The sequence below is a fragment of the Acomys minous genome (genome assembly GCF_964271855.1).
Source record: "Acomys minous genome assembly, chromosome: 10".
Lineage (NCBI taxonomy): Eukaryota > Metazoa > Chordata > Mammalia > Rodentia > Muridae > Acomys > Acomys minous.
The window spans coordinates 33,199,489-33,224,489 of record NC_140491.1 but is presented as its reverse complement, the minus strand read 5'-3'; the positions used below and the strand labels follow the sequence as shown (position 1 = coordinate 33,224,489).

Below are 25,001 nucleotides of genomic sequence, written 5' to 3'. Positions count from 1 at the left end.
GTTAGCCTGGCACGCTGGTGGCCTGCACCCCTGGCGGTGGTTAGCCTGGCTGGTGTGCTGGTGGCCTGCACCCCTGGCGGTGGTTAGCCTGGTGCGCTGGTGGCCTGTACCACTGGTGGTGGTTAGCCTGGCGCGCTGGCAGCCAGGAGGGAAGTCAGTGACTGGCTACTGCCTGGTCACAGTGGACCGTCACAGTTGGAGCAGGTTTAGTCCTGACGACTGACCAGTGGCTGAAGGAGTTTAACGTTTTGTGCTGTCCCAAGTAACGGGAGGTTGCAGGATCAGCCATGGGAAGAAAGCTGCACTGAGACTCCAGTGGAGCCTGAGGCTCAGGGAAGGCATAGGCCTCCCAGGGAAAGCCTGTGCCCCAGAAAACTGTATGTGTGGGCATCGCCAGTTCTCCTTGCTGTATCACCCATGAGCTGAAATGTGATATTCTCTGGCTCTGGAGAGGGACAGGAACCACCTTCCATTGAAAACCATAGTTCTTTGTTCACTGGGGAAGTAAGAGGCATTGCTCACACCAGATTTAGTCTTGTAGCTGTTGTGGGGCTACTGCAAGTATGAGGAACGCCTTGCCATCCTCCGAGGCCTGGTTGTGGTCACACAGACATTAGTGCCCATAGCAGTCACCACACCATGAGGTCTCTGGGCTGTCTACTTGCTTTGTCCTGAGTGTATCCTTTTGAAGCCAAGCTGAGCTTTTTTGTTTTGGTTTTTTGGTTTTTGTTTTTGATTTTTTGAGACAGGATTTCTCTGTGGAACAGCTCTAGCTGTCCTGGAACTCTCTCTGTAGACCAGGCTGGCCTTGAACTCACAGAGATCCTCCTGCCTCTGCCTCCCAAGTGCTGGGATTAAAGGCGTGTACCACCACCACCTGGCTCCATGCTGAGCTTTTGATACCAGGCCTTTGGTGCATACTCAGGAAACACCAGTGTCTTTACTCCACATGGAGGTGGCAAAATTCCTGTAGGGCAGGAATATCAACACCTCTTTCTTAACAAGCTAGAACCTAGGACAAGATGCCAGGACTACTGTGTCCAAGACTATAAGGAACTGCCAGGACATTGCCCTAGCAAGCAAGTCCTGATCACATGTTGGTCTGTTGTCCCTCTCAGGACAACAGTAGGGACTGGTGGTAGGACTGGTCATCTGTCCTTCCAGTCTCCTCTCAGCCCACACTGTACCTTTGTATGACATTGGTGCTAAACTTCCCTCCCAGAGGGAGGTGCAAGTACTATGAAAACCCTCTCCCAGTGTTCCCAAGGCCAGATTACCCCAAAATTTACTTTGGAGAACCAGTGAGTTTACTGGGCTCTGTGCTAATTTTAGGTCAAGTTGACACAAAGTAAAGTAACCAGAGTGCAGGGAGCCTCCAGTGAGAAAATGCCTCCAACAGATTAAACTGTAGGAAGCCTGGTGGTTGGTGGTGATGGGGCACATTTTCTTGTTTAGTGCTTGATGGGGGAGGGCCTCACCTGATGTGGGTGGGGCCTCGCCTGTTGTGGGTGGGGCCTCGCCTGTTGTGGGTGGTGCATCCCTGGGCTGGTAGTCCTGGGTTCTGTAAGAAGGCAAGCTGAGCAAACCATGGGGCCAAGCCAGTAAGCAACACTTCTCCATGGTCTCTGTAGCTCCTGCCTCCAAGTTCCTGTCCTGTTCCTGTTCCTCCAAGTGCCTGTCCGATTTCTTTTGATGATGAACAATGAGTGATATGGAAGTATAATCCAAATAAACCCTTTCTTCCCCAAGTTGTTCTGGCCATGGTGTTTCATCATAGCAATATGACTTCCTTACAGCATAGATGAGGGGCTAGTCACAGTTCCCCCAACAGGCCACACGTAATGAGAATTCTAGCGTTTTGGTTTCTTTGAAAAGACACAGAAATACTATAAGAATATGTTTTTGTTTTAATTCCAGGTTTGGGGATATGGGGCTGCTTTGCAGCAGCTGTGATTTCCCTTGTGCCCTAGCAGATAGGTTCTGTGATTGTGTGACATTTGGAATTCTGGGGACTTTTCAGAGGGTATATAAATGCTAGGGCTTTTGGTGTGGGGGTTGTTCGTTGGTTGTTGGTTGCTGTTGGTCAAGGTTTGTTAAGTAGTCTTGCACAAAGAAGAAACAAGAAAAAGCCAGGCATGGTGGTACACACCTTTAATCCCAGCACTCGGGAGGCAGAGGCAGGCGGATCGCTGTGAGTTCAAGGCCAGCCTCTCTACAGAATGAGTCCAGGACAGCCAAGGCTACACAGAGAAAAGAAACAACAAGAAGAAATTAGATATCCTGACAGCAAAGATTGAACTTGTCCCAAGGAGCTCGATGCCCCTAACCAGTAGGAAGTAGTCTAATGATAACGTTGTCCCCTTTCTGACCGCTGACTTTATTCAGGGATCTCTTTCCTTTCCTCTCTACCCTTTTTTCACTCCTACCCAGTGTTAGGGGGTTGAAATGGTTTTTTTGTTTGTTTCTGTTTTTGTTTTTAAGGTGGAAGAGAAAGGAACAGGAACCCACCAAGTAATAAAAGGCTGGCTACAGCCATGCTTGGAAAGACTTTACCCAGCAAGGATGAGGGCTTCCCCATAGTTCATAGACGGCTCCCCTTATCTCCCCTATCTCCGCTCCCCCAGCCTGTACACTCTAGCTCCTCCCAGGCTATGTGCAGTTGAGTAGCATACACACACCAGGTGGTATAAGACACTGGCTACCCAGGTGAGGGCTTGTGGCCCTCCCCACCCTCCATGAGAGGGGTGGGCTGCAGCTGAGTGCCACAGGACGGCTATGAGGCTTGGTTCTAAGGACAGTCACTCACAATAGGCAGTGATCCGCCCAGGAGACAGTAAACAAGCAGCTTGAGAAAAGGAGACTAAGCCAGGCTCTCTGGGGGAACAGTGGGGCGGGGCTATTTTGAACTGAGGGCTTATGCCAAGCCTTCCATACTGAGAGGGAACCAGCCCCAAGGAACAAGGTGGTGTATCTGAAGGACAGGGAGGGCGGCATGAAAGCTTGGATCTTGTTTCTGGTGTGATAAGTAAGCTTGTAGCAGGGAGCTGAGGGAGAACAAATGCCCTTGCCTTGGTGTGGATAGCCCAGGGCTCTCGCCTGTGATTGACTTGGGCCCTGCCTCTGAGAGCTGACATACAGTCACCCTCTGGGAGCTTAGAGTGGCTGTGTTGAGAAAGGCCTTTGGACAACAAGTGGCAGCTAGGTAGGGGCCTGAGAACCAGCCTCGAGGACAGTGCAAGAGGGAAGGACCCACAGCCTGCGTAGCCGTCTAGAGTTCAGCTGGCACTGTCCTGGGCTGGAGCCCCCAGAACGCAATCTAGAGGAAGCTGTCATGTTTCCACGTGAAGGAGGAGCTGCAGCAATAGAAGCTGAGGACAGGTGGATGTAGGGTGGTTTGTGGGTTTCTGAGAGCTGGAGCTGGTGCTCTGGGCTGGCGCTCACTTGATGGCCACAGCCACATCACCCAGACCTGTAGGGCAGCTGTCTTTGCATCACATTGGCACTGAGTGGCTCAGGCAGGATTGGGATAACTTGCAAAGCTGAGTATGTGTCCCCTCCGCCCTTCACAGAAAAGGCTTGCCGTTTCTTGCTGAGTTCCCTGTGACGGTCTAGGTAGAGCCTACAGGCTTACAGCACAGTAAAACCTTATCTGCCTCCCTGTGGCTCTGGCTTATTCAACAGTCTGTTAAATAACTGAATGAACTAATGTTGAGTCAGTGGATTTGTGTGCATGCTTGTGCCACAGCATGAGTGTGGAGGTCAGAGGACAACTTGTGGGATTCAGTTCTGCCCTTCTACTGTGTGAGTTGCAAGGATCAATCTCATCAGGCTTGGTGGCATGTACCTTGGTTTGTTTTTTGAGACAGGATTTCACTGTGTAGCCTGGCGGTTCCAAACCTGTAGCAGCTCCTTAGCAGAGCCTCTGCCTCTGGAGTGATAGGATTACAGGTGTTCACCATCACTCTTGGCCTCCACATTGATTCCTTCGGCTCCCACATTTCCCTATTCGTGGGCCAGGCCTGCTCATCCTGTGTACCTGATATCCATCCCTGGATAAAGCCCCTCCTCCTTAACCTTCCAGTACTCGAGATATGTCCTTTGTTTTGGTGGCCCTGCAGAGCCCTGCACCAGGAGGAGCTGGTTTGACCCCCTTTACCTTAGCTGGAGTTGCCTTGACACTGGTCCTGTTTTTCGGGTACTGGCAATGGCAGGTTCTGGGCAGCAGGGGGCGCCAAAGTCACACTTTTGCCTCCATCAAAAGTAGTCCTGCGCGCCAGCGCTCATGTTGGAGGAGGAGGCCCTACAAGTAGTGGATGCTTTGATACTGTCTGCAGACCAGCCCGCTCTTTTGCTTATCATAGTTGCAGTTCCTAGCAAAGCATGGAAAAACCCCAAGTGAGAGCCAGGGCAGGACATGAGGGAAGGTGCCTTCTTGACATTTGGTGCGTTTGGTTGCTTCCACCGCAGCCTCCCCTGGCCTGATAGGTAGTTGTGGAGCATGTCACCTTCTGTAGGATGGCTCTGCAGACAGCTCAAAATAAACTCTTTTCCTTATTTCTTTTTTATTATTATTTATTTATTTATTTATTATGTATACAGTGCTCTGCCTGCATATACACCTGCGGGCCAGAAGAGAGTACCAGATCTCATTGTAGATGGTTGTGAGCCACCATTGGTTTCTGGGAATTGAACTCAGGACCTCTGGAAGAGCAATCAGTGCTCTTAACTGCTGAACCATCTCTCCAGTCCCCTTTCCTTATTTCTTAAATCCGTCCTTTTCTGTTTCCTGGAGACTCTAGATTTCTCTCTCATACTCTTCTCTCTTCGTTTTATGGGAAGTTATTCACACAGTAAGAGATGCACAGTAGGGGTTTTCTTTCCTGGAATGTTTCCTCATTCAGTTACTCTTTACTGGGCCCCTTCCATTCCTACATTCTGTTGAGCTCTGGGAACACAGCAGCCAGCAGAACCTGAGGCCAGGTGTGGGCTGTAGAGAACACCAGGCTGGTGGGAGCTGGGCCTGCTCTGGCGACGTGAGCACGGCGGGGAGGCCATAAGGGTCATAAGGCTATGCTCCGTGTGAGGTGCTGGTATGTGGAGAGGACTCAGCCTGGCTGCTCTCTCCAGCTGTCCAGTGGGCAAAGCTTGGATGAAGAGGGGGAGCCCTCTGTCTGCACTGGAATTTTGGGAGCTCATCTGCCATGGGCTCTTACTTCTGCTTGGCCTAGGTCTTCTGCTCACTTACAATGCTGTCACTTTCCTCTTGTCCTTGTGGTTCTGGGCAGCCTCTTGTACTCCAATCCCCCTTTTCCAAGTGCTGGCTCTGGGACAAAGGTGGTGGAGAGGCAACTCCTGGGCTCTGTGGACACTTAGTAGGTAGTACTTCTTGTCTGATCAAGTGACAGTATTCTAGGTACTTTTGCTTGAGCACTCCACTATACCATGCCCAGTGCTGAGCCAACGAGCACTGGCTAATCTGTCATGTGGTGGCTTCACTCTTCGCTGGGCTCCAGGCAGCTGGTGTGGGAGGCAGCTGGCCTGAGCTGGAGGATGGATAGTGACTCCCTCACTCTGAGCTGGTGCCCACTGCTTTCTGCGCACACCTCACTGCCTTGGTGAGTCCCTCCCCTGCTGTCTTCCTGGCTTCTTGCTTCTCAACTGTGAGGGCTGTGCTGGGCCTGGTAGGGTCAGGCTTGAAAACGATCCCACAGCATCGGGAGCGGGCAGACGGCAGGAAGGCACGTGAGGCTCTGGCTACCACCACTGTTATCTGTAACCCTTGCGTAGAGCATGTATGGATCGGGAAGCAGCAGGATGGCACAGAGTCCTGGGTGTTGGCCTTGCTGTCTTCTAGGTCTGTCCTCAGAAGAAGAGGCCAGTCTCAGCCTTAGTAATGACCTCAGCAGCTACAGAGGCTAGGCCATACAGCAGGTATGAAGGAAGAGGATGTGGCCTTAAGGCCTAAGCTGCTTATGGATGAACCACAGCATCCATACAGACAGACAAGCTCCCATTGACTTCCTCCCTTCTCATTCCTGATTGAACGTGCCTAGGATGCAGGCTTTTCTGTTTGACTTGATAAATGTCAACATCTAGAACTTTCTGCATAAAGTTCTTAAGTGTTATATGGCTGCGTTGTCTTCCAAAGTCCCAGCAGATTCTTCTGTACGCATTAACCATGTCTGGCCCATGTGCATGTTTATAGGATCTGGAAGGCTTGTGGCCTAGGATGTACTGTTTTCTACACTCCTTCCAAAACTATAGATTAGTGCTAGGGCCTCAGACAATTGTCACTCTGACTGTTGTATGTCACTTAGACTCTCTGGCATGGAGGCAGTTCCCAGTGTCCTGTGGCCAGAAGCTACTAGACCCCGGGACTGACCACAATCTCCAGGCTGCCGACAGAGCAGAGGTGGTGCTCCATTTCAGCAGAGGAAGGGTTAGGCTGTCTGGACCCGTCTCTAACTGTGGGAGCCACTGCCCTTGGTTATTTGTTCGCTGTCTGGGTGTTAGCATCCTTTACCTTTGTTGGAGGTGGGGATGAGAATGGTGCACGTGAGCCCTACCCCTTGCTGCTTTTGCTGGCTCTGTTCCTGTGTCACTGCAACTCCCCCAAAAGTCATTGGTCTAAGAAGATGTGAGCTGTTTCTGGTTCTCACCCTGGCCAGCTGTCAATGTAGCTTCCACATGGAAGGGCAATTAAGGTGGTATGGATTCAGCCCTGGATGTTGGCCTTGTGGTCACAGTCACACATCTCTCTCAAGGCAAAGCAAAGGTGAGGCTGGCCCTAGGCGTTCCCGTCTGGTGACCTGACACAGACCCAAGGCTTGTCATAGCCTAAGGGCACTGCATTTGTAATTTTTGGGACTTCCACCACCTAACCCAATAGTCTGGGGTGATGGAGGACTGTGGAGCCTGCTTGGCCAGATGACAAGGTCTGGAGGCGCCCGGGTGAGCGCTTCACTGAGTCTCAGGGAAGTGGCAGGTAATTCTGCAGTGGGACCCAGATTATAGCGGCAGTTTCTTTCCCCTTCTTCCTTCCTTCCTTTCTTCCTTCCTTTCTTTCTTTCTTTCTTTCTTTCTTTTTTTCTTTCTTTTGTTTTTGTTTGTTTGCTGAGACGGGGTTTCTCTGTGCAGCCTTGGCTATCCTGGACTCACTTAGTAGACCAAGCTAGCCTTAAACTCACAGGCAGCCCCCTGCCTCCGCCTCTCTGAGTGCGGCTCCCCTTCTTCCTTTCACAAGCCAGGCTCTATCAGGTTCACACACTCTTGGGTTGTTCATACTTGGGAAGCAAACTCAGCCAATCATGTATCACAGACGCTGCGTGGAGGTGGAGGGGTTTTTAGGAACATACTAGATCCTGCTGGCTGCCTCTGAGGAAGCGCGTGCATATGGAGCAGGCTTAGAATAGAATCAGCGGCAACTGTAATTAAGGTTGCAAACCGTACCATGCCGCTAAAACACAAATTCTCTGCAGCTGTTGTGCTGAGAAACTACCCTATCAGCCAGAGTTGCTCTTCAGATTCTGTAGAGGAAATGCTTTAAAACTGACCTCACAGGGGGACGTATATAGACGTGGCTCTTCTGTAGGAGACGATCAAGATAGAGACTGAGTCTCGGCAGACCACAGCTTCCTCAATGTCCTGTTGCTATGGGTGACGGCGGGAGCACATGGAACTGAAACGTCTGAAGTTTTCTGACACGCACAGGCATGCTGCTGTGTTGAATGGGGTTTTAGATCCAGGTGCCTGGCTCGGTATGGACCTTTCCTTGTCTTAAGATGAATTTGGAAAAGGGGCTGTCAGATGACTCGGACGTGTTTACTGACCAGCAGGTAAGTCGTCCAGCTGCTGTGTGCTGTGTATGTGGCATCCGGGTTACTGCTCTAACTTCACCTGTTCCGGGAATAGTAGTTGTGGAGTTGCCAGGTGCTTTGAAGTGTATACTTTGAAGCTGTTCTCCTTGGGCAGTGAGAGTTGTGGAGTGAGTGCACACTGAGCAGCACAGCCTGGGCTGTTCAGCAAGGCAGAGTGAGCGCCTTGGGTGAGTGCAGGACTCAGACCACAGTGCAGGGCTGGCTGGCTGTGTGGCTTCTTGGGTCGCTGGCTCCCTCCTAACCCCTTGGGAATCTGTCTGAAAGCACCAAACATTTTTCTTTTAGTTACCTAGGTAATCCTAATCGCTCTTAAAGATGCCAGTAGATCAGTTTTGTTGAAATGCAGAGTTTCAAGTGCATAAACATTACCATTGCTCTTCTTGTTAAATTGCTAGTTTGTAGCTCACATTTCAAAATATAACAAATTGGCTTTGCAGGAACATACAGACAACAACCAGAGTTTAATGTTTGGTTATTATAGGCGTGTACAAAGTTGCACATGTAATAGAATAGTTTTTTCTTTTAAGTTTTGAGAGAAAGCAAAAAGAGCATTTTTCTTTTTCTGATAGTTTTGTGTTGATAGGAAGATAAAAATAAATTTAATCTTATATGAAAGATTGTCATTAATTCCTGGGTACTGATTTCAATTTTTCCTTTTCCTGGGAATTGCTTAATCTTTCTTCCTAATATCTAATCTACACTTCCTGGAGGAGAAGCTGCTAGACTCTCAGTGCCAGGTGTGGGTGTGGAGTATCAGGGCATGGAAGGACAGCCGAGCCCTTCCTTCTGCAGCAGGGCCAGAACTATCCCATGGGTCAGGGGTGGGTTTCCAGGGTGGGACAGCTCCCACTGGGTTGAGTTTGTCTAGGTGACATGGTTGTGTTTGAAGTAGCCACTGCTTCTTGCTTCTTATCTTTTTATTTCCCAACAGGCAGCTGGCCAGCTGATTCACTCTGCTGGCCAGGGGCCGAGACAGGTGCTCCCCACCCCTTTGGTGTTGGATGTAGGGTGGAGAGACGGTTCTCAAACCCCAAGTCTTAAAGGAATCTCTCTTTCTTCTGAGCTTCAGCTTGTTTGTCTTTAAAATGGGGGGTTCATAGGGTTCTGTGTATAGTGCACATGCTCACTGCAGTCTTCCTTAAAGTGCAGGTGCCTGTGCTTTCTTCAGCTGGAGGCAGGGAGCACTCTAGCTTTCCTGGGGCTTGTCCAGTGTGTTTCAGGGCACATGGGCAGCCCGATAGCAGTTAGACCCAGAGAGACAAGAGGCTCTCAGTGGCCAGAAACCCTGACTGTGGCTTCCTTGTCTATGCAGATTGGGAGCATTTGTGCCCTTGCCATACATGTGCTGGATTGTCTGACCACTAGGTGCTTTAAGTCCTGGACACTGGTATGAACTACTTGAGGAAACAGTAAAACCTGCAGTCAAAAAAAAAATGCCATTTATCACAGAAAAGGGGCATTTCCAATTTGCTGGCACCCTTCCAGTGTCTCCCTTCTCCTGGACAGTCTATTGGGAGTGGCCATAGTGCCCAGAAGCATTAAGGCCCCTTGTGGAGTGAGGTGACAGCACAGCACAGGTGGGATGCCATCCTTCTCTCTTCCGCAGGCCTCGGATGTCAGGACTAGTGAGTTGGGCCATGTAGTCATCGTTGTGGGAGAGTGCCCATTAGGATGTATTAGGTTATGCTTAATATCTGAAAGCAAGAACTGGTCCTCTAAAGAAAGTGAGTGACTTTTCTTTCTGGGTGGCGTGGAAGGCCCACTGTCTCCCACTGTCTCCTTTGGGTGTGAGTAGGACTTGAGTGGGTACAGGCCATGCACAGGCTCCTCCTGGGAGCTCTGTTGGCTATAGCTGTGCCCATACCACAGTAAAGGGCCTTTTGAGTTTGAGGAAGACAGAGCCTTGTTGGGACATCATGAGGGGAAGTAAATGACAAGGAAGGAAGATGAGAGGTGTCAGAGGACTTGGGCTGTGTGGCATGAGGAGTGGCTCAGATTCCATTGTCTAGAGTGTCCATTGCCTCTCATGTCCAGAACCTTCTGCCTTGTCTTCATACTGCCTGTCCTATATGAGAAGAGACTGGGTGTTCGTGAGGGGCTGTGGCTGGCAGCAGTGGAGCTGGCAGTGTGGGTATGCTTAGTGCTGATAAGTGCCACTCAGCTGCTGGTAGCCCCAGGACATGAGGAAAGCAGGAGGTCCGTCTTCTGGTGGTGTATTGGAGGCTGCCTCTGCCTTGTTCTTGCTGAGCCTCAGTGGGCTGAGCTTGAAGAATATTGTGGAACATCCCCCACTTGAGTTTCTCTTTTAGCCAAATTAAATTGTTTTGCTCATCTGCCATGGAGTACCTTTTGTAGGGTTCTGAAGTGATATCCTGAGCAGGGCTGAGCTTGGTAGACCCCCCACCGTGTTCTGAAGCTCACAGCAGGGGGAGGCCAGTCAGCTGCTCCTGGGATAGAAGAAACTAAGAACCAGGAAGCACCCAGTGCTGGAAACATGACCAAGTCACCTAGGCATACTCAGTGTGTTCACGTGAACAACTTGCTTGCGCTAGGACAGATTTAGGCAGTCCAAGCCGTTTATATGGGCACATGAGCAGATGTCCACGGACATACTTTCCTAGCAGTAAAAAGTGAGATAGTAAAAAGCTGCCTTGATGTACAGTTGCAGGAGTGCTGCTGACATGGGTCCAGGCTGTGGCCACTAAGGCATTGCAGTGGGGAGCCACAGGAATATGCTTCTGCAGAGGCACATCCCTTCTGGGTCCTGCAAGTCCAGCCCCTCCATCATGGAATGTGTTGTCCTTACCTCTGTCTTTGTCAGTGCAGGCTTTGTTCCAGACCTTGAAACTAAGTCACCTACACAGTGCCACCCCCAACCTCTTCATTGCCTCCCTGGGCCACCGAACCCTCAACACATCTGTGTCTCCCCCTGGATATCTGGGAGCCCCATAAGACTTGACTCCTCTCCCACCACTATATCTGCTCCCTAGCTCAGGAAAGATTAGCCTCTGCCCTCTGACTCAGGCCCAGACACTCTGATCCTTCACATCAGCAGCCGTGAACTTGACCCTGAGACTCCGAGCCATTTGTTCTCACCTCCCGTTGCTTTTACCTTACTTTGGGTGTTGATCCCATCCTTAGAGCCTATGGGCCTTTGACAGCTCTGTGGACAGGGACTTCCCTGAAGGGCTGTGTGGGTTGGGTTTCTGTGTTCAGTTTCATAAGGAGGGCCCAGCACCTCAGGTACAGGTACATGGCTGTGTGTGAGTGTGGGCATTCTTGGCAAGTGTTTCCCTACACACTGCCCCATCCTAATCACAGGGGCTGCCTGTGGCCTGTGCCTCACAATTACCAGAGGCCAGGGCGGTGCCTAATCAAGGAAGAGGCTTCTGGGAGAGGGACGGAGATTTGCCTGACTTACAGTAGGAAGCACCAGGACAAAGGACTGGGTGCTTGTTCCTGCTAAGCATCACTGCGGGTGAACATTTTAGTCAGATGTGACATTCAATGCTGTGTTGTGTGTGTGGTGCTTGCCATGCGTCGCCTTGTCACACAGTTCTTGTCTGGATCTTCTGAAGGTTCAGGGCAGTGAAAGGAGCATCGATGTGAATGTGAAGCTCTGGGAGAGACACACTCATTAGTGTCCCTCACCCCATGTCTCTTGGCTGTATTGAAAACAGAAAAGTTCTTTACAGTCTTGATCTTTCTCTCCCTCCCTCCCTCCTTCCCTCCCTCCCCCCTCCCTCCCTCCCTCCCGCCTGTCTCTCCACTGTTCCAAGTCTTTTTCCCCTCTGAGGTCCTGCTTGTTGAGTATCTCCTGGCAGAAATACGTAGAGCATCCCCCCCCCCTACTGATTTGACACCTGCTTTGGCTCTTGGATCACAGAAGTTCTTTCTTGTTAACTTCCAGATGTGCACCTGATGTGTGCTCCTTCCACCTTGCTCCAGGTGGACATTTTCTCCAGCTGTCCTTTTATTTAAAAAGGACAAGGATGTACTGTGTGAGAGCATAAAGAGAACTGGTAGGCAGCAGGTTATAGCTACAAATACTATGTTTTGGTGCCAGGCCAGCAGTGCAGCCCAGCCCTCCGCTGGGTCTCCTTTGGAGGTCTGTGGAGCTGTCTTTCTGATTCCATAGCCAAAGAGCCCCAGAGCAGTCAAAACCTGGCTAGGTGTCCACACATGGCAGAGGGTAGCAAGGGGAGCGCGCCCAGAGGAAGCGCCAGGTAAGGGAGCTTGCCAGGTGAGGCTGCTGTGTGATCTGGGGCATAGCTCCACACTAGGTTAGAGCCTACAGCCAGCAGGGAAAAGGACTGGCTCCTTCTTGGTGGCCACCAGCAGTCTTTCGACCACCCCTGTGTGGGAGGTAAGTATATATTCCTCTAGGACCAGTGGCCCTGAATGTACACATGTCCACACACAGATACGCATGTATACACACACACACACACACACACACACACACACACACACACACACACACACACGTTCACATATACATAATACACTGTTCAATTTGATCACTGCTGCTGTGATAGAACAGCCTGACCAAAAGCAACTTAAGGGAGAAAAGGGTTTGTTTCAGCTTACACTTCAGGTCATAGTCACTACTGAAGGAACCCAAGCCAGAAACTCCCTACAGTAAAGGCAAAGTCAACCAAATGAAAAGACAGTCTCAGCCAGGTGTGGTGGCGCATGCCTTTAATCCCAGCACTCGGGAGGTAGAGACAGGCAAATCGCTGTGAGTTTGAGGCCAACCTGGTCTACAAAAATGAGTCCAGGATAGCCAGGACTGTTAACACAGAGAAACCCTATCTTGAAAAACAAACAGAAGAAGGAGGAGGAGGAGGAAGAGGAGGAGGAGGAATGAAAGAAAGAAAGAAAAGCTGGGTATGGTGGCACACATCTTTAATCCCAGCACTTGGGACATAGAGGCAGACAGATCTCTGAGTTCAAGGCCAGCCTGGTCTACAAAGTGAGTCCAGGACAGCCAGGGCTGTTACATAGAGAAACCCTGTCTTGAAAAAACAAAACAAAACAAAACAAAAAAACAAAAACAAAACAACAACAACAACAAAACCAAAAAGAAAGAAAGAAAGAAAAAGAAAAGAGTCTCATGGGTGGGAGAATTCTTGTTAACCATGTACCCAATAAGAATTAGTAACTGAAACATATGAGAAACCCAAATAATTCAATAACAACAAATCAAAACAAAAAAAAATTTTGCTTACAGCTGGGTTTATTAGCAAAGCCTTTAATCGCAACACTCCAGAGGCAGAGGCAGAAGTAAACAAATCTCTGTGAGCTTGAGACCAGTCTAGTCTATGCAGTGCATTTTAGGCCAGGCTTCATAGTAAGACCCCGTCTCAAAAAATGAAAATAAATAAATGGTTCTTGTAACATGGCAGAGGCATTGGTTTTCTGAATAACATCTTCAGACCATGTCACATGTGCCATCATCAGGGAGATGCAAACACAGTATGACACTACCTCATGCCAAGGGCAAACACGTCGGCAAGGGACAGCTTGGCTCCCTGGTAGTAAGGTGGGCATCAGTACAGCCAGTGTGCAAACAGCGTCGAGTTCCCTTAGAAACGTCAATCTGAGACACAGCACCAGTGCTTTGCCCATGGCAGCCTTATTCACACAACCAAGATACAGCAATAACCCAGGCACCTGCTGATGACCAGTGAACGATGGGTAAAGAAATGTGGAGTGTATGGTGGCTGGGTGCTCTGCCTTCCAAAGAAGATTCCGCCATTTGTGACCACGTAGAGCAGAACATCTTACACTGGTTGAAGTATGTCAGATAGAAAGACAAATCCTCTATGGTCTCCCTGGCATGGCAGAATCTAAAAGAGCATCGTCCTGAAGCACAGTAGAACAGTGGCTGCCAGGGCTAGAGGGGGTGGGGGCAGGGAGACATCAGATCAGTAAAGTGCTGCAGCCCAAGGATGCCTGTGCTCATTGATGTGGGCGCAACTTGGGTGACTAAGAGTGGATTGCCCTCACAGATCCCTTGTAAGGTGAGAATGCCCTCTCTTGGTTGTGGTGACCGTGCTGCATGGGGATGTAATGGAAAAGGATGCTGTGCACTTCAGATATGTAACCATGGTCTTTACCCTCATAAGAAAACTGTAGCCACTATCCCACGGGGGCAATTGACGGTTGTCAGTTCTTTATAGATAGTTTGTCTCTTCACGTGTTATACAATGGAAGTGACAGACCTGTGACAGTACTGTGGAAACCGCTCGCATTGTCTGCAGTGGCACTGATGACATAGCAGTCAGTTTCTCACCACAGGTGACTGTACTTCTCACAGTCAGCCCACAGTGTCTTCCTTCCCGTGCCCTCAGGAGGATGAGCTACAGCTCTGGTTATTCTGGATTCTCCTGATCTCCCTCTTTTAGGGACACAGGCCAGCCCAATTGGGTCCTGGCAGCACAATATGACTGCTGTGCTGAGCCCATGTTGTGAATGCTCTGTCCCTCTACTGCCCCAGGAGATAAATGTTCTGGGAATCACAGGGTAAAAAGTCACATTGAACTGCAGGTGACTGACTGGCTTACCACTGGGCCAGGGGCCTTTGGAACTGTTACTAATCCCAAGGAAAAGAGAAACATTGGGGATTCCTGCCTCTTCCCCTTTTCTGTGCCTCCCTGACACCCAGCTCCCCAACTCCCACTACCCTCTGTCCTTCTTTTAAAGGCACCATTCATTTCTTTATGGTTTCATGGCTCTTTGTCATCCTGTTGAGACCTTTCTAGTATGTGAAACTGATTATTATGTTTCTATTGACTCCCTTTAAAAAGATTCATTTATTTTTATTTAATGTGTATGAGTGTTTTGTCTACATGTATGTTTGTGTAGCATGTGTGTGCCTTTTGCCTGGTGAAGTTACAGACAGTTGTAAACTACTGTGTGGGTACTGGGCATTTAGCCCTGGTCTTCTGGAAGAGCTACTACCTGCTGAGCCATTGCTCCAGCTCCTGTTTCTCCTGACTCTTGCCTGTGTGGGCGTCCCTGGGGTAGAACAGAGTGTGTGCTTTGGTGTCACACATATAGGGGCTCCTGAAGATGGGGTCACACTGTTGCCTCCCAGAGTGCTGTGTCCTGTATCTGCCCCAAGACAGCCTCCTTGAGGACTGTGCCAAATGAATGGAGCATTTCAGATGAGGCAGAGTGGGTGACAGGAATGTGGCAAGGTTTACCCCAGGGCTGCTTCACCAGTACTATGGCTGTGGCTCTTACTCACTGCCCCTGATCCCCTAACTATCTCTTTCTGAGGACTCTGACTTTGTAACAGTAATATATTAAAAAGCACACTTGTCTCTGTACTGCCTTTTTCCTGTAAATCCAAAGCTGTTTTAAAAATTGAAAGCTCAAGCCGGGCGTGGTGGCACGCTCCTTTAATCCCAGTGCTTGGGAGGCAGAGGCAGGCGGATAGCTGTGAGTTTGAGGCCAGCCTGGTCTACAAAGTGAGTCCAGGACAGCCAAGGCTACACAGAGAAACCCTGTTTTGAAAAACCAAAAAATAAAAAAATTAAAAAATTGAAAGCTCATTTTTATAAAAAGGTGTCCCTTGAACTTGGCTTTTGTGCTGTCAGATGAACGCTGCGCTGTGGTCATTCTCACCTTCCTTTTTCCCTCATGAGCATGGGCCCTTGAAGGCCATCTTTTCATGTCTGTGGCTTCCAGGCCCCTCCCTATCCCTAGGCTTCTCAGCTTCCTTAACTGGGCTCTGTGTGTTGAAGTTTTGTCTCATCTGTGTCCAGTCTGCTGTGACTTGAAGGCTTGTGTTTGTCTTGAGCCACACAAAATGATACTTTGTTGAAGTTTATACTCTTAAGAGTAATAGGATTTCTGAATGTGCACAACAGCATGGATCTTCCTCACAGTGCCCAGGAGCTGGTTTGGGTACCTTTCAGCCTCACAGTGTGGTGGCCATGACTGGCCACGGCAAGTCCTATAAAGGAGGCCAGTGTGCGGGATGGTTGCATACTGCTTGTTGATGTCCAGCAAAGTGAAAGTGAAGTGGCTATGGGGCTAGAGAGGTGGCTCAAGCACTTAAGAGCACTGGCTGCTCTTCCAGAGGACACGGGTTCAATACCCAGCACCCGTAATACCCATAATGCATCTCTCAATTGTCTGTAACTCCAATTCCAGGGTTACAGACAATCTGATGTCCTCTTCTGGGCTCTGAGGGCACCAGGCACACAAGTGGTCACAGACAAAATAGCCATATACATAAATTAAAACTTTTAAATTAATTGGATGCACCATGTTGGTGGCTAGGGAACCCAGGTTTCCTAGACCTGGGTTTTTGTGGGTCCAGACCCCATCCCAGGTTGTAGCTGCTATGGGACTTCTATGTGCCATGACAGCCTCTTGTCCGTGGGTGGAGGGTGGCCTTCGGGTGAGCCTGTTGAGTCCTTCAGCGTGTATCATTCCAGGGAAGTAATGGGGACCCCTCAGTAACAGCCAAGATGGAGGAGACGTGGGGTGTAGAGTCACACAGGAAGTGCACAAATCCAGTTACCCTGGTGTATTGTGTAGCATATAGGGCAACTATGTCTTATTTATGGCCATTGGTTCTAGGTGTTCCGGTTGGCTACCAGTGGAGTAGCTGTTGGACCTCACCTGATTGGATTTTTTTTTTTTTTTAATTAAAGGGATCTTACAATATGCCTGGGGAAGACCCAGATCCAATGATGAGCCAGGCGCTGCTCTCTTGCTGTCTGTCCTCTGGCTGCCTGTACCTTAGAGGCCCTGTTGAGCTGACACCTGAGTGTTATGGGAAAATGGTAGAACCTTGGGGAGACAAAGGCTGGAGGTGTGGGTTCAGGAAGCTTTCTGTAGGCCAACTGCAGCCCAGACCTTAGGAGGGAAGAGTTTCTGGCGTGTTGTCATGCTGCAGACACGAGAGCGTTGACACTGGATGCCTTTTCTGAGCTACCTTGGTACTGTGCTCTCCTGCTTGCTGCAGTCAGGACCCCAGCCACAGGCTACGCTGGTTCCTCCTGACTCTACTTACTCCTACTGGGACTCTCTGCTGCCCCTGGGATGCCTCTGCTGCTCTCTGCCTCCTTTTCAGCTTCCTTTCTCTCCTGGCCCCTATCCTGGGCCACTTACCACCTGCTTGACCAAGTGTCAAGTATCCAGATGAGCCCAGGCTGAGCTTCCTCAGAGAACTGTTGACAGTTTTGTTACCAGAGCATCAGCCTTTCCGCTCAGCAGTTCTTAGTACTCTCCCCCATCCCGCCCCAAACTCTCCCCCCACCCCCCACCCTCCACCCCCATCCCTGCCTTTCCCAGGGCTTTCAGCAACTCTGCCACCTTGGGGGGGTGTGGTTAGGGACACACACACTTCCTACCCTGCCTTCTCACAGCCTAGGTCTCACTTTGTGGTGGAGGTAACAGCGGTGGGTATGCTGTGCCTGAGCTGATCAGTGTCCGGTAGTGGCAAGCCCCTGCCCTGCAGGGTGCCCTCACCAAAGCTTCAGTCTAAAGCTGTTATCAAAGGGGCTGTTAATAAGACTGTGATGTCAGACGTGCTGGGATTTGTTCTTTTCAAATGAAAATGACGGCAACTTCCTCTTACTGGGAGTCACCAGCTGGGGCGGAGTTGGAGCCCCAAGGCTTGACTCACTGTCTGCTTCTCTCAGCGCCTACCTGGGTAGCTGGGAGCCTCCTAGGGCCTTGGGTTGTGTTCTCAATGGAGGAAGTGAAGTGCTGCTGTTCCCTGAATTTTGTCATGAGATGTAACTAACTCATGTCTTTCTCTTTTTTTTTTCAGTCTGCAACTGTGTCTGATGGTGGTAAGTCATATATTTTATTATTCTTATTGCTATTTTCACATTATGAAACTGTATTTGCCATTTGGTGTACTCAGGACAGGTATTTTCCCTGCCTTTTCCTTGTGGGAGGGTCTCAGATGAAGTTGGGCGAGAGGTGCTTCCTAATGCTCTTAGCGTGTGTTTGACTAACGTGGTGAGAGAAACTCCATGATAGCCAGCACAGGCAGTGCGCTGGGCTGCAGTGCACGCTCCTGCACGCCTGTGAGCAACAAGCAAAAACATGCTTGCTGATCCCTTGTACAACCAGCTTCCAAACAAGCAAGTTCAGATCTCCAAACACTTGCTGACTTTGGGCCGTTCTGGAAGTTTCCTTCTTAAGAAAAGCATAGTAGATGAACTGAGTGTGAGGTGAAAAAGAGTCAAACCCTTTCTTTCTTTAAATAATTTTATGTACAGGGTTCTTTTAGTTTGACTGATCAGGAGGGAAGATCACAAACCAGGTGTCACTCCATTTCTCTGATATCACTCCTGGTTTTCATTCAGTGATATTAAAAAAAAAAAATAAACTTGTCTAAAACTATTTGGAGAGTTTCATCTAGATACTCCTCAGGCTTGTAGTATTCTCAGTATGACAGAGAACTTGGTATAGTTTCTAGAAACTTCTGTTTTCTCTCCTAATTACCCACTTCAGGCTGGTTCCTATCTTCCCACAGGAAGGTGCAGGCAAAGCCTCTGGCATTAGGAAGGGATGAGGCCCAGCAGCTCTGTTGGGGTTACCCTGTGGGAATGGGGGGAAAGACGGCTTGAATTACAAAGCTGCCCATGTCGGAATGCAGACCACAGGGAACCTAAACACAAGTGTTAGACGCATATATTTTAGAATAAAGGGGGTTATATTTCTTGTGTTGTGTACAATAATGATCGTGTTATTTAATCGGTCTTAAGCCAGAAGCAGGAAAGTGTCCTTAATACAAGAAAAGAAGCAGGAGGGACGTGCAGCGAAGCCTGGGCCAAGACGCAGGCTCACAGGGCTTAGTTCCCTCTTCTCTTTCTGGCAGACAGGGACATTTATATACTTGAGAAGTTTCCAATCCATCAGTTTAATAATATATATTTATTGGCCTCCCAAAATACTTTCCTCTCGATAGGAATTGGGGAAGCCACCTCCCAGCCCCCAGCATCTTATCAAGTTGTCCTTATAGGTCTCCCCCAAAGCTCCCTTCCCCCACTGTACCTTTCTGAGGAAGTGCTGTCCTGGCCAGGTGATTCCCCTATCCCTGGGGGCTTTCCGCCCTCTGTGTCCCCCCTCCTCCATCCCCAGGGCCACAGGGCTGGGTCCTGTTCTTTTGTTGAGGGCCTGCTACAGCAGCAGACAGGGAATTTCAGCAATGGAGCTAGGAGCTAGACAGCCAGATGTGTTTTTGTCACTTTTCATCCTTGTATTATTTTCTTTTCTGATTATATGATTAAAATGAAGACGTTTGACTCAGTCTGTGTGTTAGCTCCAAGAGGCCAGTGTTATGTGCCATTGTTACACTGATAGTGAAGTAGTGTGACTGTCACTAAGTCCATGGGACCCAGGCCTGAAGGAGAGCCTCTGCCCCTCACCCTGCTGACCAGCTAAGACCTTCCGTTCCCCACAGGAAGGAGCTCTTCCATGGTCTCCCAGGCTGTGCCCAGGCACCTGTGGAGAAGGGCTAGGCAGAAGCTCCAATGTTTCCACATAGAAATGTTTTATAGACTTGGTCAGTAGTAGACAGGTTCCCACATGGAGCCTGGGAACCACAGCGCCCCACTGCTACTGTGGAAAAATGTGCTCAAGTGCAGACAGGGATGAGGGGCCAGCTCAGCACTGTGCCCAGTTAGGGCTATGGCTGTCTCTTCATCTAGCCTGGGCTGTGGTTACTAGGAAATCGCGCACTCTTCAGAAGTGTCCTGCACCCAGCTGACCATGCTTTTGACATAACTTGACTCTTTTGCTGTCATTCCAGGCCAGGGTAACATTTGGTAACATGTGTTTCTACTTTTTTGGGCGTGCCACTTAGGACTTTGTCAGAGTGTGCTTTTCACTTGCTCAGCAGGAAAGGGCTTATGGCCACTAGGCACAGGCTGTGTGTTGACCTTCTGTGGAGGGCAAACTGTACTTAGGACAGCAGATCCTGCTTGGAGAAGGGGCATCTCTAGCACTCAGGGACTTTCTGACAATGCACTGTGTTGAAACTGTGCAAATCAAGTATGGGCTGGGGGTGTAGCTCATGGCTAGAGCCCTTTCTAGCATGCATGAGCCCAGGGTTTGTTTTTTTTTTAAATATGGAATGCTTCCTGAATTTGCATGTCATCCTTGCGCAGGGGGCATGCTAATCTTCTCTCTATTGTTCCAGTTTTAGTATATGTGCTGCCAAAGTGAGCACAAGCCCAGGGGTTTTGTCCCAGCCTCAGGGATGGAGAAGGGAGGGTGGGGCTGAGAGAGGGACGGAGGGAGAGAGAGGGGAGGGTTATACGTGTAAGAGTCTCACTGTTGGTGCTGGTACTGAGAGGAGCCCTCCACCTCAGGTACAGGCATGGCTTTCACACTGTCATCTGAGGTGCCTCACCACTGTGCTCCCACAGTGTCCCACCTCTGTTCTCCTGCACTGATCTATCTCTGCGCTGTGGCTTTGTTCCCACGATGCCACCTCTCTGCTCTTTAACTCCGGCTCCCCTCCTCCCAGACTCTTGTGTTCTCAGAAGGGTACACCACCTTCTGCTGTTTGGGGACACTTGGGTGTGCCTTTCCCGCTAAAGGGTCAGTAGCCCTGGTATGTGAGGTAAGCCCACGGCAGGCAGATCATTAGAGACATGACTGCCAGGGTTAGCATGCCGACAGCCTGAAAGCCCCTGGGAGCAGGATGTTTACTGAGCTAAAGGGAGAAGTGTCTCTGAAAGGTATGAGAAAGAAATGCCAGGCAAATAGGGTGGTCTTGTCACAAAGATAGTTGCCATCTATGGTCTTCTGCCTCAGTTGGGGTCAGACTCCCTCCTTTCTATGGAAAGATTTCCCCAGCCTCTTGGTTGTGCCTGTTCCTCACTAGGAAAGACCGACAGCAGTTTCTTTTAGCTTCCAAGGTCCTTGTGAGAGTAGCAAGCACCCTTTGACTTATGCCAGGAAAGAGTTGCCTGCTGGTCTATAGTGGGTTTAGACACTTGCCACACAAGCCTTATTCCACGAGTTTTATCTCTGAAACCGACATGATAGAGGAGGGAGGGGACCAAGTCCCAAACACAGAGAGGGGGCTGGGTGGAAGGGAGGGGGTGAGAGGTTGTAGTGGGAGAAATTAGGACTGTCCCTGGAACTGTAGCCGTGTGAAGTCAGTGGCTGGATGTGCTCTGGGCTCTGTGTAACACCTTCCGACCTCACCTCAGCTCTCCTGCAGGCTTGCTGGTCCTGGAACCTACCTTTCCCCATGTCTTCCTGTCAGACCCTTCACCTCTGTAACTCCCCTGCCCCACCACATCCATCCATCCGTCCTTCATGTAGATCCGAGGCTCTGCCTCCTCAGGTCTTGCAGTGCCCTCCCTGCCCCCTACCCACAACTGTGCCTGTCCTCTGCTGTCTCTCACAGGGCACCCAACTTGGACCCCCTTCATCTGACCACAGTGCACTGTTGTCCCAGGCTACCCTCCAGTGACCCTGCAGTGGCTCTCCAGCACACTGGGTGTCTCAGGCTCCCACTGTCCTCTCCCTGATGTCAGCTCCCCGTGTCCCACCCACCTGTCCCTTCTTTGAGTAGTATTGTGTTCTCTCCTGCCAGTGACTGGCATGAGAAAGCTTGTTGAGAGAATGATGAGATCTGGGCCCCATTGATCTCCAGTGACACTAGCCCAAGTATTGGAAGGTTGGATTAGGGAAGTGACTTTTAAAGTGTTTTCAGCAGCAAATGTCCTTTCCTAGAGCACAGATGGAAAAATGCCGGACTGGATGGCAGGTGGATGACGCTAGTACCCACTCCTGGCTAAGCTCCCAAAGGCACTCAGTCGGTCTTCACCTTCTTCCCCAGGCTAACTGCTGGGTCTTAGGTTGGGTTGTCTCAACTCTTATCCTTTACTTACCTCATGGGCATGAGTGTCCCCAAATGCAGAGTAGACGGAGAGTCAATGAATGTCTCCCCAAGCCATGTGACAGTCCTGCGCATGACTGTAGGTTTGCTTTGTGATGGGACTTCCAGTGGAACTTGACAGAAGAGAATATTGGCCAAAGGCTATCCTTAGACTGCTGTGCCGCATGGGTGCAGGGCTGTAGGCGCTGGACACTGGGCTAGGTTGGGCTTGGTACTCTTCTGGACTCTAGGCTGGCCTGGACACCGAACTAAGTACCTAGACCACTCCCTGGGTTCTATCCTGGAGACTTGAGTAAATTTGATGAGGACTAGCATGCTTGTTGAGAATGGTAGGGACACCTTGGTTCCATGTTTTTGTCTCTTATAACTTGTGCTAGGTGCCTGTGGGCTTGGCCAGGTCTGCTTAGCCTCCCTTCTTCTAAAGCCCCATCAGCTCCTCCCTGAGGAGGCTGCTGCCCCACGGATGCAGGCCTGTGGGTACTGCACCCTGAGGAGGCTGCTGCCCCATGGGTACAGGCCTGTGGGTACTGCACCCTGAGGAGGCTGCTGCCCCACGGATGCAGGCCTGTGGGTACTGCACCCTGAGGAGGCTGCTGCCCCATAGGTGCAGGCCTGTGGGTACTGCACCCTGAGGAGGCTGCTGCCCCACGGATGCAGGCCTGTGGGTACTGCACCCTGAGGAGGCTGCTGCCCCATGGGTACAGGCCTGTGGGTACTGCACCCTGAGGAGGCTGCTGCCCCACAGATGCAGGCCTGTGGGTACTGCACCCTGAGGAGGCTGCTGCCCCATAGGTGCAGGCCTGTGGGCACTGCACCCTGAGGAGGCTGCTGCCCCACGGATGCAGGCCTGTGGGTACTGCACCCTGAGGAGGCTGCTGCCCCATAGGTGCAGGCCTGTGGGCACTGCACCCTGAGGAGGCTGCTGCCCCATGGGTACAGGCCTGTGGGTACTGCACCCTGAGGAGGCTGCTAGGCTCTCTCAGTCTTCTCATTCCTGTTAGTTTTGGTTTCTGCTGTTTCTAGCTCTGAGAGTTGGAGGGCTACTAACCTCTCAAACATCCATGAAAAAGTTGCCTAACCTTTTGGTGCTCTGGGAGTGACCATGTCCTTCTATCTCTTGTCCTCCTCACTCCCTGGCACTTCTCAACTGTTTAGCCTCACCCTAAGTTGTGGGGTGAAGATTGGAGGTCTACCCAAGGCTGCACTCAGGGAAGCCCTCTTTCCATCCTTTCTGAGAACTTTGGCTCTGCTCCGGCCTGGTAGCATCTTCTGTCCTACAGAAGTGGCTGCAGCATCCATGTCACCGGCGTGACAAGCTGACACAGATGCTGCTCAGTGGTGAAGGACCATTGTTGCACAGGGATTTGGAGTTAGGTTGTATTCACTTTCAATATATGGAGCATAGCAATTGTGAAGATTCTTGGCAGGTGAATCCATATCCTATAAAATCACTAGCGATGACAGAAATGATAGGAGCCCCAGTGGGACCTCAGGTACCACACAGCGCGACTTGTGGTTCATGGTACCACAGCCTCATCTTGTATTTTTCAAAGCTGCTCGCTAACTAGTGGGAATGGAATGCTCATTTGTCGCATGTGGGGTGAGATCAGGTGTTTTACCCAGAGCCTTTTATTTAGCTCAGTAGTTCACATTTTTATGGCTTTTTTGGACTTAAAACTCAAATACCAGTCAGACTGTAGACTGTTGGGGAAGCAAGCAGACTTGATTTCTGCCAAGATGCCTCCCAACACACTCATTTCTTTCTGGTTTTACAAGACATTTGGAAGGAGTTTTTATTAGTAACTATGTTGTGAATTTTTTTTTTCAAACAAAGTTCAAAAGTAATAAAGCCAGTGACTCCTTCCTCCCCTCCCTCCTTCCCTCCCTCCCTCCCACTTTCCCTCCGCCCTCTCTTCAACACGTGGGAACCTTGGGCATGCTGGCTTCAGAGCTTGTCTCTGGCACACTGGAGTGGGAGTGGAGTCCCTTTGTTTCCCCTGTCTTCAGAGGCCCACCTGAGGTGGCTGTGCACCCTCCCCTCACCAAGGACATGTGTTCACTGGATTCTTAGAGACCAGAACTCAATGGAGCAGAGCGCTGTGTGGTCAGCCTGAGGTAGGGAAGCAGGATGAGCTCTGAGACCCAGGAGGGTAGAGTCAGACAGGTGATGCACAGGGTCTTCTGTTCATGTCCCAGCGCTCCATCTTGGAGGAGCTGACACAGTATGCTCGCTCGCAAACGTCTTTGCAATATGTGCTCTTCTTTTATAATCAAGTCTAGTGTGGGGGTGCTGTCCTTCCTGCCACCCCTCACCCTTAGCTCCATAGATCCTTTGGCTAGAAAACTGGTTAACAGGGGGGGGGAAATGAGTGTCTTAAGTGCATACATGTGAGGATCTGCACAGGAATGAGTAGGAAGGAATGACAGACAGCAGCAACTCTGCCATGGCATAACAAGGGGGCCGGATCTCTGGACCAGTCTGGCACTTTCTGGGACTGTTGTAAGAGATGTGGCAGGGCATGGAATGCAGCTGCCCCAGAGTTAGTTTACTCAGTGCTCTGCAGCACCAGCTCCTGTATCAGGTGAGCAAGGTGTTTTCCAGTCTTGGCATAGGAAGGATACCCATCCTGAAAGAGTCTTTATGTTTATGGCTTGATGGAGTCCCTCCAGGGTTTCCTGCAAAAACTGGTTGGTTCTGGAACTTCCCCAGACTTATGCAAGAGCTGGCAGCCTTTGTCCTGTTGCTTCAAACTATCCCCTGCACCCTCCTGGGCCTCATCTGGAGCATGTACTACTTAGAGTCAGTAGTGAGCTGTTGCTGGTGGTCCTCAGCTTCTTCTCCACTAACTGTGTCTAGCCTGCTCACTCCAGCCCCTTAGCTCTTTCTAGTTCTGCTCTGTCTCTCCAGTTCAGTGACGCATCACTTGTGGGGACCCTTCTCTGCTGTAGTTCCCAACATGCCTCCTGGCAAATAGTGTGATCTGAGCATGTGCCTTCTGGATGGCTTTCCTATCAGGACTGACACTCTTAGGGTGACAGTGGTCCAGCTTCTCGGGATCATTGCTACACACCCTTGTTTAATTTTCTAGTGTTGAATGGCAGTAGGGTTCCGGTCGCAGCCAGCATCCTGAGATTACAATACTTTCACAGTCTAGTTATGGATCATGATGTAGAAAGTTCAGAATAAAATTTGAGCTCAATACAAAGAACTTCCATGGTTTCCCACCCCA

General features: G+C 50.2%; 1 protein-coding gene across 6 annotated transcripts in view; it reads left to right on the top strand.

Moving 5' to 3' along the window:
- Window positions 1-25,001, top strand: part of RGS12 (regulator of G protein signaling 12) — a 103,644-nt gene that overhangs the window by 42,357 nt on the left and 36,286 nt on the right. For 3 of the 6 annotated variants that reach the window (XM_084799827.1, XM_084799826.1, XM_084799828.1), the window contains exon 4: window positions 17,674-17,695. In XM_084799827.1, coding sequence (XP_084655953.1) covers window positions 17,674-17,695 — 22 coding nt within the window. Of the gene's footprint in view, window positions 1-7,412; window positions 7,836-17,506; window positions 17,696-25,001 lie in introns of those variants that run through there. The other 3 variants (XM_084799829.1, XM_084799830.1, XM_084799831.1) reach the window with 3 other exon arrangements.